Raw genomic sequence first — 17,878 nt, forward strand, 5'->3', positions numbered from 1 at the left:
CGCGTGCGCGCGGCCCGGGTGCCAGAAGCCAGGGAAGGAGGCTGAGAGGAGGACGCAGGGGAGCCGAGCAGGGCCTGGGAGGCCGTCGGGCGCCGGGATCGGCGGCCAGGAAGCCCAGGAAGGACGGGCACAAGGGACTGGGACGCGGGGAGCGTGGCAGGTGAGCCGGGGAGCGGGGCAGGGGACCCGGGAAGGGGAGCCGAGGACCCGGGGAGCGTGACAGCTTAGCTGTTGCCAGGTGAGTCAACGGATTGTTGTCCGTGAAGATGGTAAACTTGGCCGACGCCAGATAGTGCTTGAAGCGGTCAGTCACTGCCCAGACAATCGCGAGGAACTCCAGCTTGAAGGAACTGTAGTTTTCTGGATTCCTTTCTGTGGGACGAAGCTTCCTACTGGCGTAAGCTATCACCTTCTGTCTGCCTCCCTGCACCTGGGACAGAACTGCTCCCAATCCCACGTTGCTGGCGTCTGTGTACAGTACAAACTGCTGGCTGTAGTCAGGGTAGGCCAGAATTTCTTCTCCAGTGAGAGCCATTTTCAGCCGGACAAAGGATGCTTCTATTTGGCTGTTCCATTCAAATGGAGGGCTTTGCTTCTTAGCCTTCTTTGGCTGGCCCACCAGGTGATCTTGAAGAGGCGCTGCTATCTTGGTGAAACCATCAATGAACCTTCGGTAGTAGCCCACCAGCCTAAGGAACTGCTGCACCTCCTTTACCGTGGTGGGTCTTGGCCAGTCCTTGATTACTGTGACTTTCTCTGGATCAGGTGCCACACCTTCTGCGCTGACCACATGACCCAGGTACTGTACCTTTGGCTTCAAGAGGTGACATTTGGACGGTTTTATCTTCAGGCCATACTCTGACAAGGACTCAAACACTTCTGCTAAGTGCCTTAGGTGGTCTTCATAGGTCTTGGAGTAGACTATGACGTCATCCAGGTACAATAGCACGGTTTCAAAGCTGTAATGGTCCAAGCAGCACTCCATCAATCTCTGAAATGTTCCTGGGGCATTGCAGAGCCCGAATGTCATACAGTTGAACTCGCAGAGGCCCATTGGTGTCGTGAATGCAGTCTTCTCCTTGTCTGCCTCTGCCACGGGAACCTGCCAATACCCACTGGTGAGATCCAAGGTGGAGAAATAGTTAGCTGATTTCAAAGCTGCTAATGATTCTTCTATTCTGGGTAGTGGATAAGCATCTTTATGTGTAATGCGGTTAATTTGCCTGTAGTCAACACACATTCTCGTTGTGCCATCTTTTTTCTTTACAAGCACTAGGGGAGCTGCCCAGGGGCTACAACTATCTCTGATAACCCCAGCCTCCTTCATTTCCCATAACATTTCTTTGGCACGCTGATACTGTGCTGGGGGTACAGGGCGGTATCTCTCTTTAATGGGATGATGGTCACCAGTGGGGATTTGATGTTTAACCCCTTTTACCTGCCCAAAATCTAGGGGGTGTTTGCTGATGACCAGCTGGTATTCCTGTACCACCCGGTAAACCCCATGCTTTTGGTGTGAGGGGGTGGAGTCGGTGCCCACATGTAATTTTTGGCACCAGTCCTCCAGCTGTCCCTTGGAGCCATTGCCTTCCGCCCGGTCGGACGGGATCAAGGGTTCCACTGCTTTGATGGTATTGTTACTGACAGTGTACAGTTTTGCTACAGTGGCGTACCGGGGCAATTTGGCCTCCTCCTCCCCACAATTCAGGACGCGGACGGGCACTCTTCCCTTGCGGACGTCTGCTACCCCTCTGGCTATCAGGACTCCAGGCCTAAGGTCTGAATACACAGGTTCCACCAGGGCCTGGTAATATTGACCCTTGAGGCCTATTGCTGCCCGACACCATATCAACATTTCACTTTTTGGGGGAATTGCAATGGGGAGAGGGTCACTTACCCTTACACTGCCAATTTCTCCTCCGGCCAGCTCTACCTGCTGTCTTCTCATCAGGGCTCTGATCCCCATCTGTAGGGCACACTGCTGCCCGGAGCTGGCATTTTCAGATGCCTGCTGCAACAAAATTATCACTTCGGCACGAAAATTTTCCATCACATTTGTACCAATGGTTAGCAGTGGGTTAGATTCTTTGCGATCAATATCTACAATTATCATCCCCTGACATGGCAATTCTACCCGCCCCACTTTAATGGTTACTTTCTTATACCCAATTTGAGGCAAGGGCTGACCATTACTGGCCACAATTGTTAAATCATCATCTGGGCCATGGTCAATGTCTGAATCAGCCCAATATCTTTTGTACAGTTTATAAGGGATGGTTGTTACCTGGGACCCTGTATCCAGGAGGGCATTCAAAGGGATCCCATCCAGCACAATAGGAAGGACCGGTCGTCCTCCCACATACTTGCTGCGACAGGGAGTTGAGCCGGGATTTCTTACACCTGGGGGTTGGCTCCTGGCCCCAGGGTCGGCCCATTTAAAGGACAGTGCCTTGCCAAGTTGCCCGCCTGGCTGCAGCGGCGGCAGATCGGTTGTCCAGCAGAATCATACCGGTCTGTATCTTTTCCTCTGGTCGGCGGAATCCTCCTTTGTCGCATCCACGGGACGTCATCTGGACTGGAGGCCAACTCGATTCTCGCCGGCGGTGGGGTCATTTGTAGAGACTGCACGGTCTTTGCAAGGGCACCCACAGTCTTTGTCAGCTCCTGGACCTGTTGTCTGAGCTCGGCAGCGGGATCTTTATCCAGGGACTGCGCCTTGGCCCCTGCAGTGGCTCGGGTTACAGGCACTACCTCCGGGTACGTGATAGCAAGTGGCCGGAGGGGTACTGGGTCATTTGGTGTAGATTCCCTCAGTACCCGAATGGCCTGGTCCTTAAACTTTGCAAAGTCCAGAGCAGGGTTCTGCAGGACCATGATACGCAGCTGTGTCCTGTGGGCGTCTGACAGGAGCCCTTCTATGAACTGCTCAGTTAGGAGCTTCTCTTCTTCACGTATACTCTCTGGTTCCACCTGTTTAACTGCTCTCAGGGCCTCCTGTAAGTTTAAGGCATAGTCCCGTATGCTGTCTGTGGCCCGTTGCTTACACCCAAAGAATCTCATTTTTATTTCTGCTGCGGTGCGGGTGTCAAAAGTACTCTTCAACTTAGCCTGTATCTGGGTTGCTGTCCCTTTATCTGTGTCAGGCCAGGACTTCACTTCACGCTGGGCCGCGCCGGCTAGCTGCCCCATTAATATGCCCACCTTCTGGCTCTCAGTCAAAGGATACACTCTAAACAAGCTGTGCAGTCTTTCTCTGAAGTCGCTCAGGGTATGTGACTCCCCGGAGTACTGGGATCACATTGGCCGGTGCTGCTGCGTCTTGAGCTATCACAGCTACCTGTTCTCCCTCTGAATCGGACATCTTCCTTCCCCTTAGTGGACCTTACCAGGCTCCGCTCTCTTTTCAAAATCTCTTCACAGTCGCGCGGGGTAACGGCTCTCCGCCCTGATGGCGCGCTTCCTTCGCGCTATTTTTCGGGCACGCCCCCCTTCTTCCCGCACTTTGCAAGCGGTAATTGCGGTGGCAGTTTTTCAACAGTAAAACACAGTCTTTTCAGGCGCACAGTACCCGGTGGGTCCGGGCACGAATTCCTGTTCGTGACGCCAAAGTTTACTCGCCCACCCCAGGGCTATGGGACACCCGGTGCCGGGCCGGACTAGTCCGGGGATCGTCAGTAGTGGCTGGGCCCGACTCCGTACCCTGGTGGGGTCAATTAATATGGCTTCAGTGTTGGGGTGATTACTAAAGTTTATATTCATGACGCCACCTGTGGTTTGCGGCTATTAAGCCGCCGCTGCTGTATGAGGCCTCCGGGGTGATGGAACGGCAGCAATGGTGTTACTGCTCCCCACAGGTGGAGCGGTGCCCCGGGGAAACAGTTGGTGCTTGTAAGTGTCGATGTAGTTGCGGTGTAATGCAGGGCCGACAGGGCGGTGAAAGGACCGGACACAAACAACAGTCTCTTTACCTTCTTTTCTCTTTTACTTGGTGAACGGTTAGTCCTGGGAGACCGTTACAGGTGGTAGAAGGCTCTGGCCGGCCTGGAAGTAACTGGGGTGCTCTTTTTGGCCAGTTGAGTATGAGGCCTACTCCCTGTTCTTCCTTTGCTCTCATAGGACCCTGCACTCTGAGTTAGCAATGGCCCTCTTGCTGCTGGGACCGGTGGTACGTCCCTCTCCCTGTGTGGTAAGCTGCGCAGGCCCTCTCTGGTGCTTCTCTGCTGGAGTCCACACCGGGCCCTGGTGATGCAGCTGTACCTTCAGGTTGCTTATGGGCCAGGTGCTTGCAGCTCTCCTGCCCTTCGGATTCGGCTACCAGGTAGGATTTTAGGCCCTGGCGGCCACAGACTCCGATGTCTAGTTCTCCTCTGCGCCTCTCTGCCAATCCTGCTTCACTGGGCCAAGCTATTCCAGCTCCAGGCCCCAGTCCACAGGACAGCACTACTCTGCGTCTTCACTCTTCAGCTTCCCTAACAGACTGAACACTAACTCCTCCCTCAGGTCAGGCTTGAGGAATGCTCCCTGGAACTCCAGGTTCAGAGCTCCCTCTGCTGGCCTGAGGGAGAAACTGCGTTGGATGTTGGTACCTACTGGCCAATGATTTCCCCAATTACCTCCAGGCTCAGCATTAACCCTTTGGAGGGGCAATGCTGTTGTGGCGACCAGGTCCTGGGGCGCCACATAAGCCATAATCATCAACATTATCAGAAATAAACACTTGAAATAGATCACTCTGTGTGTAATGCTTATAATATATGTGTTTCTCTTTTTGCATTAAATTACTGAAATCAATTAACTTTTTGATGATATTCTAATTATTGAGATGCACCTGTATGTGGGTATCATATGTTCTAGGGAAATATAACTAGGAGAGTCACTTGTAGAGAAGGATCTGAGTATACTGGTAGATCACAGATTAATACCAGCATGTAATGTCAATTAGCGGCTTCTAAGATGAGCAGGATATTGTCATGTATTAAAGGAGGCATTGACTTGAGGGCCATGAATGTAATATTACCAAAGCATTACTACAGTCTCATCTGGAATCCGCAGCTCAGTTCTGCATATTGCACGTCTGCATGTTCTGTGCACCAGTTCATAGAAAGGTGAAAAATAAGTACAAAGAAGAGCTGCAAAGCTACTAAAGGGCATGATGGATCTAGATTTATTTTTTTTTTTTATGCAAATAAATGTATAAAAGGGGACATGGCTCACTTATTCATGTACTTAAATAGAGTATACTAAAATATGATTAAAAATTGCTTCAATGAAAACCAGTCCTTCTGTACCATGAAAACTTCATCTGTGGGACACCCGACCTGAGGTACGGATCACATGGAGAGGTATTGATGGCTTAGATGATTTTTTTTTTAGAAGAACACAATGTAAATACTTATGTACATGAGCAACATTATTGTTAGGAATGAGGGAAATAATTGGCTTTATTTTAGACTATATTGCTTACTGCTTTATGTTGTACTTATAACCCTCCCTTTTATTCAATATCCTCTTCCATCTCCTCAGTTAAACTTGATAAATGAACAAAAATTAAATACAATTATGTAATTTAAAACTATTAACCCCTTCACAATATGGCTATTTGCCATTTTTTTTCATTTTTGTTTTTTTCTGCCTAAAACTTTATTTTTCTGACCATTTGCTTTTTGCAGGACGAGTTGTAGTTTTGAATGACACCATTCATTTAACATTTGATGAACTAGAAAGGGGGCAAAAAAAATGTAAGTGCAGATTGCAAAAAAAAAGAGTTGAAAACTTTTGAGGAAATTCGTAATGTTGCTTACGTTGCTATTTTTCAAGACCTGTAACACTTTTAATTTCTGAGATCAGGATCTGTGTGACAGCTTGTTCTTTGCGCCATGAGCCGATATTTTTATTGATGCCTTGTTGGGGCAGATACGATGCTTTGATCGCCTTTTATTGCAGTGCTACGATGTCCACAAAACTGCAAATTTGTCATTTCCATTTTTTTCTCTTTACGTTGTGTACCAATTGAATCAACTATTTTATATTTTGATAAATCAAACTTTTACGATAGCAGTCATACCAAATATGTGTAATTTTAATTACATTAATTTATTTTATATTTTGATGTATTGGACTTTTATCAACGTAGTAATAACAAATATGTGTTGTTTTTTTTATTATTGTTTTATTTCAAAGGGGGGTAGTTTGAACTTCTATATTTTTTTTTATTTTTTTTCATATTTTTATATTTATTTATTTTTATTTTTTGCTGTATTTATTTGGTTCCTAAGAGGATCTGAAGCTGCAGTTATCCAATCAGATGACAAAACAAGAAATCAAAAGATAAAAAGAACAAAATTAAACAGAAAAAGCTTCTTCCAGTAAAAAAAACCTGCTCTTTCTAGACTGGCCCTTGATGAAAAAAAAAAAAAAAGCATATAAAAAAATGTAGCAATAATTGTTATGGAAAGGGGAACACAATTTAAAATATATTTTAGTGGAACCTTATGGTCTAAAAAAAAATAAAAAAATAGACATGTATTTTTTTTTTCCCTTTACATTTTCCCAATGATAAATATCATTTTGAGTTCTTAAAAAAAAAAAAGCCTAGTCATCAAAAGGGGAAAATTGGGTGGATTTTGAACTGCTGTTCTTCAGCATTATCATTGTAGATTGACCAGGTCGGTGGGACCTACAGGGCTCAGGTCTATGTCATGGGCTGTCATTTCTGGGATGCCTCATATTGTAGTCAGTGGTCACAAGACTTGTTGTTCAAGATCATACAAAGTAATATGTTTAGTGACAATCACTAAGATGTGTCTGTACCTGCTCTTCTCAGAACTGACAGGCAAAACGCCCAAGGAGGGTGCGAAAGTGATAAGATCATATTCACACCTACCCAATGAATCCTGAGAAATGCAAATCAGAGAGCTAAGAAACTTCATGTCCATTCCATGATCGTGTGTTACAATGCAACAGAGATGACGCTGCTCATAAGAAAACACCTCATCATGGACACAGGAGAATTTACTAGCACTTCTATGTGGAGTAAGGGCATGTGCGCACGTTGCGTTCAGTTACTTGCAGAAATGAACGCATCCTCTGGCAGAATTTGTCAATGTCAAATTTGGTTTTGACCGCAAAAACGCCGGAAATACGCATGCGTTCTTCTTGCGTTTTTGCCGCGTTTTACATGCATTTTCTGTGCTTAAAGTCAGATGCGTTTTCAATACAAATACACAACTAAATAAAGTTTAAACATTCAAACACTATGAAAAAAATGGGAAAAAAATCATTCTTTAAATCATACACAAAATAGCTAATTTTAAATTACAGATTCTTGCGATTTAATATTTATGTATAAAATATCGTTAAATTATTGTTTGACTCTTTTTTTAAAGTCAGGCTGGATGTGAGGGCAAAAGGAAACGTCATTGCCTCACTATAATGCCAAAACTGCATGCTTTGTTTTTGTCAAAAATGCATACGTTTTGCATCAAAAATGCATGGAAAACGCTAGGATTGTGATTTAGGATGCGTTTGACTTGTTCTCATTGACATCAATGTTATCAAAACGCTGCCAGAATGGCAAAAATAATTGACATGCTGCTTCTTCAAACGCAGAGATTTTGACAAATTCTTGACACCAAAAACGCTGCGTTTTTAACAGCATGGTGCGCACAAGAAAGCCCTGTTTCCCATAGACTTTGCCTGGAAATCAAAACGCATGCATTTTGGCATTAAAACGCTGCAGTTCAAAACGCTGCAGAAACGCATGAAATAACGCAACATGCGCACATGGCCTAACACTGGTGAATTAGACCACACGGGGTTTGTTTGGGGACCGTAATCAAAGACACTTAGGTCTGCAAATAAGTTGTAAACAAAACACAAATGAGATTGTTAAAATAAGGATTATTAGCAAAATTGCTTCATTTATATTTGCACAATCATAAAACATGGTTCCAAAGGTACATACTGTGTTTCTACAAAAATAAGACAGAGTCGTATATTATTTTTTGCTTCGAAACATGGGCTAGGGCTTACCTTCAGGGAATGTCTTTTTTTCATGAACAACAATCCACATTTACTCTTGACCAAAAAACATCACAATTTATTCGAATATAATCATATCATATTCTGGAACATCAACATAACTCTCCAAACCCTGTGTGTAATGTGTATCCATCTATCTATCTATCTATCTATCTATCTATCTATCTATCCATCTATCAATTATTATCTATCTATCTATCCCTCTATCTATCTATTATCTATCTATCCATCTATTATCTATCATCTATCTATCTATCTATCTATTATCTATCTATCCATCTATATACAGTATCTATTATCTATCTATCTATCTATATACAGTATCTATTATCTATCTATCCCTCTATCTATCTATTATCTATCTATCTATCTATCCATCTATTATCTATCATCTATCTATCTATCTATTATCTATCTATCTATCCATCTATATAACTATTATCTATCTATCCCTCTATCTATCTATCCCTCTATCTATCTATCTATCCATCTATATAACTATTATCTATCTATCCCTCTATCTATCTATCCCTCTATCTATCTATCTATCTATCTATCTATCTATCTCTCTATCCACATACCCACAAACATCTATCCTGTTTCCTCTTCATCTTTAGACTCCTGTAATTAAGAGACTTTTGTTACAACATAGTCACATGACATGAAGATCACAAAGGTCCTGAAGCAGTCTTATCCTCACGATATAAACACTAGTGCCATTAGTATAATGGGGACCCTGTGAATTTGACCAGTTTGCCCTCCCTTCCACTTAATGCCAGTCCTACACATCAGCCTGTCTCCTGTTCAGTTATTTTAGACTCCTGCAATTAAGAAACCTTTGGTCACATGACTGAAGTCCCTGAAGGTCCTTAAACAATTTTAACCTATGAATACAAACTCTTTGGTCCTTAAGAGAGTGGGAGCCCTGAGAAATTGCACAGTGTGACTCTCCAGAAAGCTGGCCCTGACTGTAACTAGGGCTTATTTTTGGAGTAGGGCTTATATTTCAAGCATGCTCCAAAAAGCTTGAAAATCTTGCTATGGCTTATTTTCAGGATAGGTCTTGTTCTCTGAGAAACACAGTACCTATTTATCTGACCCAGAACTCCATATTCCATGAAGAGACTTACTGTAATATTATTAAGGCCTCTGCCACACTCACGTGCCTCCGTTACGTGTGTGCTTTTTTTTCACGTACCGGAGACACGGGCCCACGTGGTCCTATGTATTGTTATTGTTTTGGACACACGTAAGTATTCTGGAACAGAACGTGTGTCCGTTTTGTACTTAAATGTGTCCGTTTTTTAAAACCGCTGACATGTCCATGTTGCTCCGGCAGCACGGGTGTCACACGGCCCGCACCCGTACCACACGGATGTAGTGTGGATGCGGTCCCGTGTGACACGCGCTGGAGAAAGACACGTGTCAGTGTTAAAATAATATAAACACACTAGAAGGTGGCCCGATTCTACGCATCGGGTATTCTAGAATTTACGTATTGTGTAGTTCATGTATGATTTTTGTTATATATATATATATATATATATATATATATATATAGATGTTGTTGTGTGTAGTTACCAAGTGTTTGTGTAGGGCGCTGTACATGTTCTGGATGTTGTCTGGGTGTGATGGGGGGTGAGAGCGGTGTTGTTTGTGTGTTGCGTTGTTTGTGGAGCGCTGTGTGTCTGTAGCGTTGTGTGTGTGTTGCGCAGTTTGTGTGTGTGGTGTGTTTTGGGGGGAGGTATGTTTTGTGCAATGTGCGTGTTGTGCGGTATGTGCGTATATTTGTGTGTGCAGCGTTGTCTGTGTGTGTGGGTGTCTGTGTAGGGCAGTTGTTTGTGGTTCCCAGTGTGTGTGTGTGGTGTGGTGTGTTGTGCAGTGCGCGCGCGCGCGTATGTGTGTGTGTTGGGGGGAGGTGTGCACTTCCCATCGTGCTCCATCCCCCATGCAGCGCACTCCCCATCGTGCTCCATCCTGTATGCTGCGCACCCCCCATCGTGCTCCATCTCCCATCCTGCGCAATCCCAAACGTGCTCCATCCGCCATGCTGCGCACTCCCAAACGTGCTCCATCCGCCATGCAGCACACTCCCCATCGTGCTCCATCCCCCATGCTGCGCACTCCCAAACGTGCTCCATCCGCCATGCTGTGCACTCCCCATCGTGCTCCATCTCCCATGCTGCGCACTCCCAAACGTGCTCCATCCGCCATGCTGCGCACTCCCAAACTGCTCCATCCCCCATGCTGCGCACTCCCAAACGTGCTCCATTCGCCATGCTGCGCACTCCCAAATGTGCTCCATCCCCTATGCTGCGCACCCCCCATCGTGCTCCATCTTCCATCCTGCGCACTCCCAAACGTGCTCCATTCGCCATGCTGCGCACTCCCAAACGTGCTCCATCCGCCATGCTGCGCACTCCCAAACGTGCTCCATCCGCCATGCTGCGCACTCCCCATCGTGCTCCATCCCCCATGCTGCGCACTCCCAAACGTGCTCCATCCGCCATGCTGCGCACTCCCCATCGTGCTCCATCTCCCATGCTGCGCACTCCCAAACGTGCTCCATCCGCCATGCTGCGCACTCCCAAACGTGGTCCATCCGCCATGCTGCGCACTCCCAAACGTGCTCCATCCGCCATACTCCGCACTCCCCATCGTGCTGCATCCTCCATGCTGCGCACTCCCAAACGTGCTCCATCCGCCATACTCCGCACTCCCCATCGTGCTGCATCCCCCATGCTGCGCACTCCCAAACGTGCTCCATCCGCCATGCTGCGCATTTCCAAACGTGCTCCATCCGCCATGCTGCGCACTCCCAAACGTGCTCCATCCGCCATGCTGCGCACTCCCAAACGTGCTCCATCCGCCATGCTGCGCACTCCCAAACGTGCTCCATCCACCATGCTGCGCACTCCCAAACGTGCTCCATCCGCCATGCTGCGCACTCCCAAAGGTGCTCCATCCGCCATGCTGCGCACTCCCCATCGTGCTCCATCCCCCATGCTGCGCACTCCCAAACGTGCTCCATCCGCCATGCTGCGCACTCCCAAACGTGCTCCCCCATCGTGCTCCATCTCCCATGCTGCGCACTCCCAAACGTGCTCCATCCGCCATGCTGCGCACTCCCAAACGTGGTCCAACCGCCATGCTGCGCACTCCCAAACGTGCTCCATCCGCCATACTCCGCACTCCCCATCGTGCTGCATCCTCCATGCTGCGCACTCCCAAACGTGCTCCATCCGCCATACTCCGCACTCCCCATCGTGCTGCATCCCCCATGCTGCGCACTCCCAAACGTGCTCCATCCGCCATGCTGCGCATTTCCAAACGTGCTCCATCCGCCATGCTGCGCACTCCCAAACGTGCTCCATCCGCCATGCTGCGCACTCCCAAACGTGCTCCATCCGCCATGCTGCGCACTCCCAAACGTGCTCCATCCGCCATGCTGCGCACTCCCAAACGTGCTCCATCCGCCATGCTGCGCACTCCCAAAGGTGCTCCATCCACCATGCTGCGCTAGCATCAGCCTCTCCGTCTCCAGCATCAGCCTCCCCATCCCAGCCTTCCCCAGGTTCAGCCTCTCTCCTCTCAGCCTCCTCCAGCACACCGTGCTCCTCTGCCGACACTCACAGATCCAATCGCATACACTCACACACACCCGATCGCATACACTCACACACACCCGATCGCATACACTCACACACACCCGATCGCATACACTCACACACACCCGATCGCATACACTCACACACACCCGATCGCATACACTCACACACACCCGATTGCATACACTCACACACACCCGATCGCATACACTCACACCCACCCGATCGCATACACTCACACACACCCGATCGCATACACTCACACACACCCGATCGCATACACTCACACACAAAGACACACACACTGACGATATTGCACATACGCGCTGATACTCACAACATCTGGGGATATCACATGCTTCTGGCCATGTGATCCCCCCGGCAGGTCCTGGAAGCTCACAACAGCACAGTATCGCCGCCGAGAAGCAAGCGATATCCCAGGATGTTGTGAGTATTTGGATGCGATGTGATGTGTGAGGTGTGTGTGAGTGTGATCTGATTTGTGTGTGTATGTGTGTGTGTGTGTGCTGTTATGTGTGTGTATGTTCCGCAGCTGCAGGACCTTGATGTGTGGATGCGATGTGATGTGTGTGTGAGGTGTGTGTGAGAGTGAGTGTGAGCCGGTGTACACTGGTAACTATGATACACATCGGGTAACTAAGGGACCTTAGTTACCCGATGTGTATAATGGTTACCAGCTTTCACGGCCTCCGTCAAGATCCCAGCATCGCAAGGTTATGTCTGGCGCTGCCGGGATCCTGACGGAGCCGGTGTAGAAGCAAGCGATATCCCAGCATGTTGTGATGTGTGAGGTGTGTGTGAGGTGTGTGTGAGAGTGAGTGTGAGAGTGAGTGTGATCTGATGTGTGTGTGTACTCACCTGGGAATCGGAGCTCCGTGTCAGTTGGGCCAGAGCGAGCGTGCATTGCGTGAGGGGGGCGGGGCCTGCCGAGAGCCGGGGCGAGAGGCCAATCCGTGTGGGGGGGCGGGGCCATGGCGAGCCCAGCGGCCAATCAGCTTTGTGTCACCGTAAGGACACAATTTCGGAGCATGACAGACAGACAGACAGACAGACAGACAGACAGACAGACAGAATAAGGCAATTATATATATAGATACTCACCTCCACCATACCTGCAGTCTCTGCCGTGGCTGTCCCCTGCATCCGTCCCCCAGTGAATTTGAACAACGCTTCTTCTACACTGGGGGCCGGAAGCAGTGTCAGCGGGGCGTGGCTTTGGCTAGACGCTGTCATTCAGCACCACAGACAGCTTCGGATGATGCAGGTAAGGCAGGGCTTTCCGTTCTCCATGTGTTATTACGTATAACACACGGAGAACACGTACGTGCCATAAACACGGCACACTGGGAGCAAACCACCCCTTTAACACGTACGTGACAAAAACGTTACGTTTTGTCACATAAGTGTGGCACAGGCCTAAAAGAGTTGTCCCCTTTTTGAAAATCCTGGACACCTGGTGCATTTTGTTATAAAGAAGTGGGCAGGTCCAAGCAAAATTGTAGAGTTGGGGGCCATCCTGATTGGGTACACCTTGTCGTAGTAGAATGGCTTTTTTGATCCAAATTGTGTCTCCTATGTTATTTACATCTACTATTACTTTACTTACGGCAAAGTATTTGCTCATTGTTTTTATTCTAGGTTTTGTCTGTTGTCCCTGTGAACTTTAATGCATTGTATTGAGGTTTTATGTAGTACACCAACACAGAGTAGCAAGCATTTGTAAAATGTAAAGGAAATGATACATGGTTTTCTAAATATTTTAAAAATAAAAATCTGAAAATTTCGACATGCATATTATTATTCAGCCCCCTTGATTCAATACTTTGTAGAACCACCTTTCACTGCAATTATTGCTGCAAGTCTTTTGGAGTATGTCTCTACCAGCTTTGCCCATCTAGAGGCTGAAGTTTTGCCCATTCTTCCTTGCAAAATAGCTCTAGGTCAGTGAGATTGGATGTAGAGTGTCTGTGAACAGCAATTTTCAATCTCAATAGGATTCAGGTCTGGCCTGTGACTGGGCCATTCACACATGAATATGCCTTGTCTAAAACATCCATTGTTAGCTCTGGCAGGATGTTTAGGGCTGTTTTTCCTTCTGAAAGGTGAACTTACACCCCAGCCTATAAGAGGTTTTCCTCCAGGACTGCCCTGTATTTAGCGCCATACATCTTCCCATCAACTCTGACTAGTCCCCCTGCTGCTGCTATAGGAAAAGTGATTTTTATAATAAAAAAATACCTGTAAATAGTTAAATAAATATAACTCCGTTACTTCGCGGATTTTTACCTATTGCTGGGGTCTCCAGAAGGTAACTCCCACGATAAGTGAGAGGGTCACTGTAATTGCTTTCTAGAGCCACCACTAGAGGGAGCTTAGAAGTCTGCAATGTATGGTTCAATGTATACACAGTGTGCAGTAAGCTCCCTCTAGTGGTGACTGCAGGTGGTAAGAATTTTATCATGTAGCTATACTCATATAAGGAATTAAATTTGGAACTTATAAAAAAGGATTAAAAAACAATACAATGCTATATATATATACCGTATATATATATATATATATATATATATATATATATATATATATATATGAAATTCTTTCTTTAAGTGACTCACATGATATGTGCGCCAGTCCTGCGGTCTTTACCCCTTGGTATAATACTCGGTATAGGGTTAGGCAGCATCATAATAATTTACAACCTCCAAAATAGTTGTCAAATTTGCATAACCAGCTATTTTTCTGGTTTAGTGGGGGTGGGGGGAGTCCTCCTGAGATGGATACAGTCACACACAGATGAAAGGAATGTTTGCTGAGGTGTAAGGTTGCAGAAGACACTGACTGTGGAGTGGATCTCACCTCTGGACTTGACCATGGAGGGGATTAGTAGGAAAGTTCTTGTGGTAAGTAGCAATAATCTAATCTCATAATCTTATCTAAGCCTTTACTAAATATTATCACATTGTGGACTCCTTGGAGAAAGTAGCTTTGGATGGCTTTCTAACTACAACTCCCAGCATGAACTTTCTCAAAGCCTAGAGAGTGATGGTTTGGAGACCATGTGCGATCATAGGGATTATGTGTAGGACAACGAAAGGTCTGACCCAATTTAATGTTCATGATGACCATTGACATGGGACATATTAATCCCTTACTAATGCCTTCTTTAACTCTTAGGAACGGCATTGACTATAAATTCACCAGCAGTCCCATGCAAAACCCCAAAATAGAATACTATATACAATGCATATACAGAAAGAATAGAGTTTAATTTTTTAATCTTTATTTAACCCTTTGCTGTTACATGATGTGTAATATTAGGTTACCTGAGGATATAAATACAATATGACTACTAAGATCTATGCCCTATGATATTGTATACGTTTATATAAAGAAGATATACAGTCACATTTTTCAGTGTCTTGCCCATATGTTTTCTTGCAGTCCTATGTAAAACTACAAACAGTACAAATTTGATTTCACCATGGGGTGCAGGGTTGGAAATGACAAAAGGGGCCTGCTACTTACGGGGGTCCAAAAGATCCATCGCAAAATAAGATACCGGTGTTATATCAATGCCACTTGTTAAAGATTTAGAGCTTTTAAGTTTTGCCTATATAGATGTAGCAGAGCTGGATTTGTCTTCTTTTTTTCCATAATAAGCCCAGCTTTGTTACATCGCTATAGTCACATATTACTGAATAAACATTCAAAGTGCGTTGAATGCATCATTAATTGCATCTGTATTACTGAATTTATGTCTGCAACCCCATTCATTGGTATTGTGTGGTCCTCTGTACATTAGTGAGCCAGAACTGCGCAGGAGCCATACCTAGCAATGGGGTATAGGATCCTACAGTGAATGAGTTAACGGAGGGCTAGTCTTGGTCAGACCCTGTTTATCCGTGATACTGAGGCTCAAAGGCCCTTCTGCTACATAGGAAGCCATCAATATTATAAATGACATGTTACCAATTATAGATGTAGCTGCTACATTTTATTTTTATTTCTTTTATTCACTAGTTGCTAAATGAAAGCTCTACTAAATCTATCATTACATATCTCAGCCCTGCTACATCTCTCAGTACATATCTCAGCCCTGCTACATCTCTCAGTACATATCTCAGCCCTGCTACTTCTCTCAGTACATATCTCAGCCCTGCTACATCTCTCAGTACATATCTCAGCCCTGCTACATCTCTCAGTACATATCTCAGCCCTGCTACATCTCTCAGTACATATCTCAGCCCTGCTACATCTCTCTGTACATATCTCAGCCCTGCTACATCTCTCAGTACATATCTCAGCCCTGCTACATCTCTCAGTACATATCTCAGCCCTGCTACATCTCTCAGTACATATCTCAGCCCTGCTACTTCTCTCAGTACATATCTCACATATCTCAGCCCTGCTACATCTCTCAGGATATATCTCAGCCCTGCTACTTCTCTCAGTACATATCTCAGCCCTGCTACTTCTCTCAGTACATATCTCAGCCCTGCTACATCTCTCAGGATATATCTCAGCCCTGCTACTTCTCTCAGTACATATCTCAGCCCTGCTACTTCTCTCAGTACATATCTCAGCCCTGCTACTTCTCTCAGTACATATCTCAGCCCTGCTATATCTCTCAGTACATATCTCAGCCCTGCTACATCTCTCAGTACATATCTCAGCCCTGCTACTTCTCTCAGTACATATCTCAGCCCTGCTACATCTCTCAGTACATATCTCAGCCCTGCTACTTCTCTCAGTACATATCTCAGCCCTGCTACTTCTCTCAGTACATATCTCAGCCCTGCTACATCTCTCAGTACATATCTCAGCCCTGCTACTTCTCTCAGTACATATCTCAGCCCTGCTACTTCTCTCAGTACATATCTCAGCCCTGCTACATCTCTCAGTACATATCTCAGCCCTGCTACTTCTCTCAGTACATATCTCAGCCCTGCTACTTCTCTCAGTACATATCTCAGCCCTGCTACTTCTCTCAGTACATATCTCAGCCCTGCTACTTCTCTCAGTACATATCTCAGCCCTGCTACTTCTCTCAGTACATATCTCAGCCCTGCTACTTCTCTCAGTACATATCTCAGCCCTTCTACTTCTCTCAGTACATATCTCAGCCCTGCTACATCTCTCAGTACATATCTCAGCCCTGCTACATCTCTCAGTACATATCTCAGCCCTGCTACTTCTCTCAGTACATATCTCAGCCCTGCTACTTCTCTCAGTACATATCTCAGCCCTGCTACTTCTCTCAGTACATATCTCAGCCCTGCTACTTCTCTCAGTACATATCTCAGCCCTGCTACATCTCTCAGTACATATCTCAGCCCTGCTACATCTCTCAGCACATATCTCAGCCCTGCTACATCTCTCAATACACGTCTCAGCTCTTCTACATCTCTTGGTACACATCTTAGTTACACTACATCACTTATTACACATCTCAGCTCTGTTACATCTGTTGATACACATCTCAGCTCTGCTACATCTCTTGGTACACGTGTCAGCTCTGCTACATCTCTCAGTACACATCCCAGCTCTGCTACATCTCTCGGTACACATCTCAGCTCTGCTACATCTCTCGGTACACGTCTCAGCTCTGCTACATCTCTCAGTACACATCTCAGCTCTGCTACATCTCTCGGTACACATTTCAGTTCAATTACATCTCTTGGTACACATCTCAACTCTACTACATCTCAGCTCTGCTACTTCTCTTGATACACATCTCAGCTCTCAGCTCTTCTACATCTCTTGGTACACATTTCAGGTCTGCTACATCTCTTGGTACACATTTCAGCTCTGCTACATCTCTTGATACACATCTCAGCTCTGCTACCTCTCTTGATACACCTCTCAGCTCTTCTACATCTCTTGGTACACATTTCAGCTCTGCTACATCTCTTAGTACACATCTCAGTTCTACTACATCTCTTGGTACAGATCTCAACTCTACTACATCTCTCGGTATACGTCTCAGCTCTGCTACATATCTAGGTACACGTCTCAGCTCTGCTACATCTCTCGGTACACATCTCAGCCCTGCTACATCTCACAGTACATATCTCAGCTCTGCTACATCTCTCGGTACACATCTCAGTTCAATTACATCTCTTGGTACCCACCTCAACTCCACTACATCTCTTGATACACATCTCAGCTCTGCTACCTCTCTTGATACACATCTCAGCTCTGCTACATCT

The 17,878-nt window shown here is 46.1% G+C and overlaps 1 protein-coding gene across 4 annotated transcripts in view; it reads left to right on the forward strand.

The window, feature by feature from the left end:
- The window catches only part of LOC142311727 (cadherin-like protein 26), a 273,298-nt gene that overhangs the window by 56,964 nt on the left and 198,456 nt on the right, over positions 1-17,878 (forward strand). Inside the window, exon 1 of one of the 4 annotated variants that reach the window (XM_075350390.1) lies at positions 14,504-14,569. The exons of the other annotated variants lie outside the window; for them this stretch is intronic. Within the exon in view, the coding sequence (XP_075206505.1) occupies positions 14,540-14,569 (30 nt within the window). The 5' untranslated portion in view covers positions 14,504-14,539. Of the gene's footprint in view, positions 1-14,503; positions 14,570-17,878 lie in introns of those variants that run through there. 4 annotated transcript variants of the gene reach the window in all.

The sequence above is a fragment of the Anomaloglossus baeobatrachus genome, chromosome 5 (genome assembly GCF_048569485.1).
Source record: "Anomaloglossus baeobatrachus isolate aAnoBae1 chromosome 5, aAnoBae1.hap1, whole genome shotgun sequence".
Lineage (NCBI taxonomy): Eukaryota > Metazoa > Chordata > Amphibia > Anura > Aromobatidae > Anomaloglossus > Anomaloglossus baeobatrachus.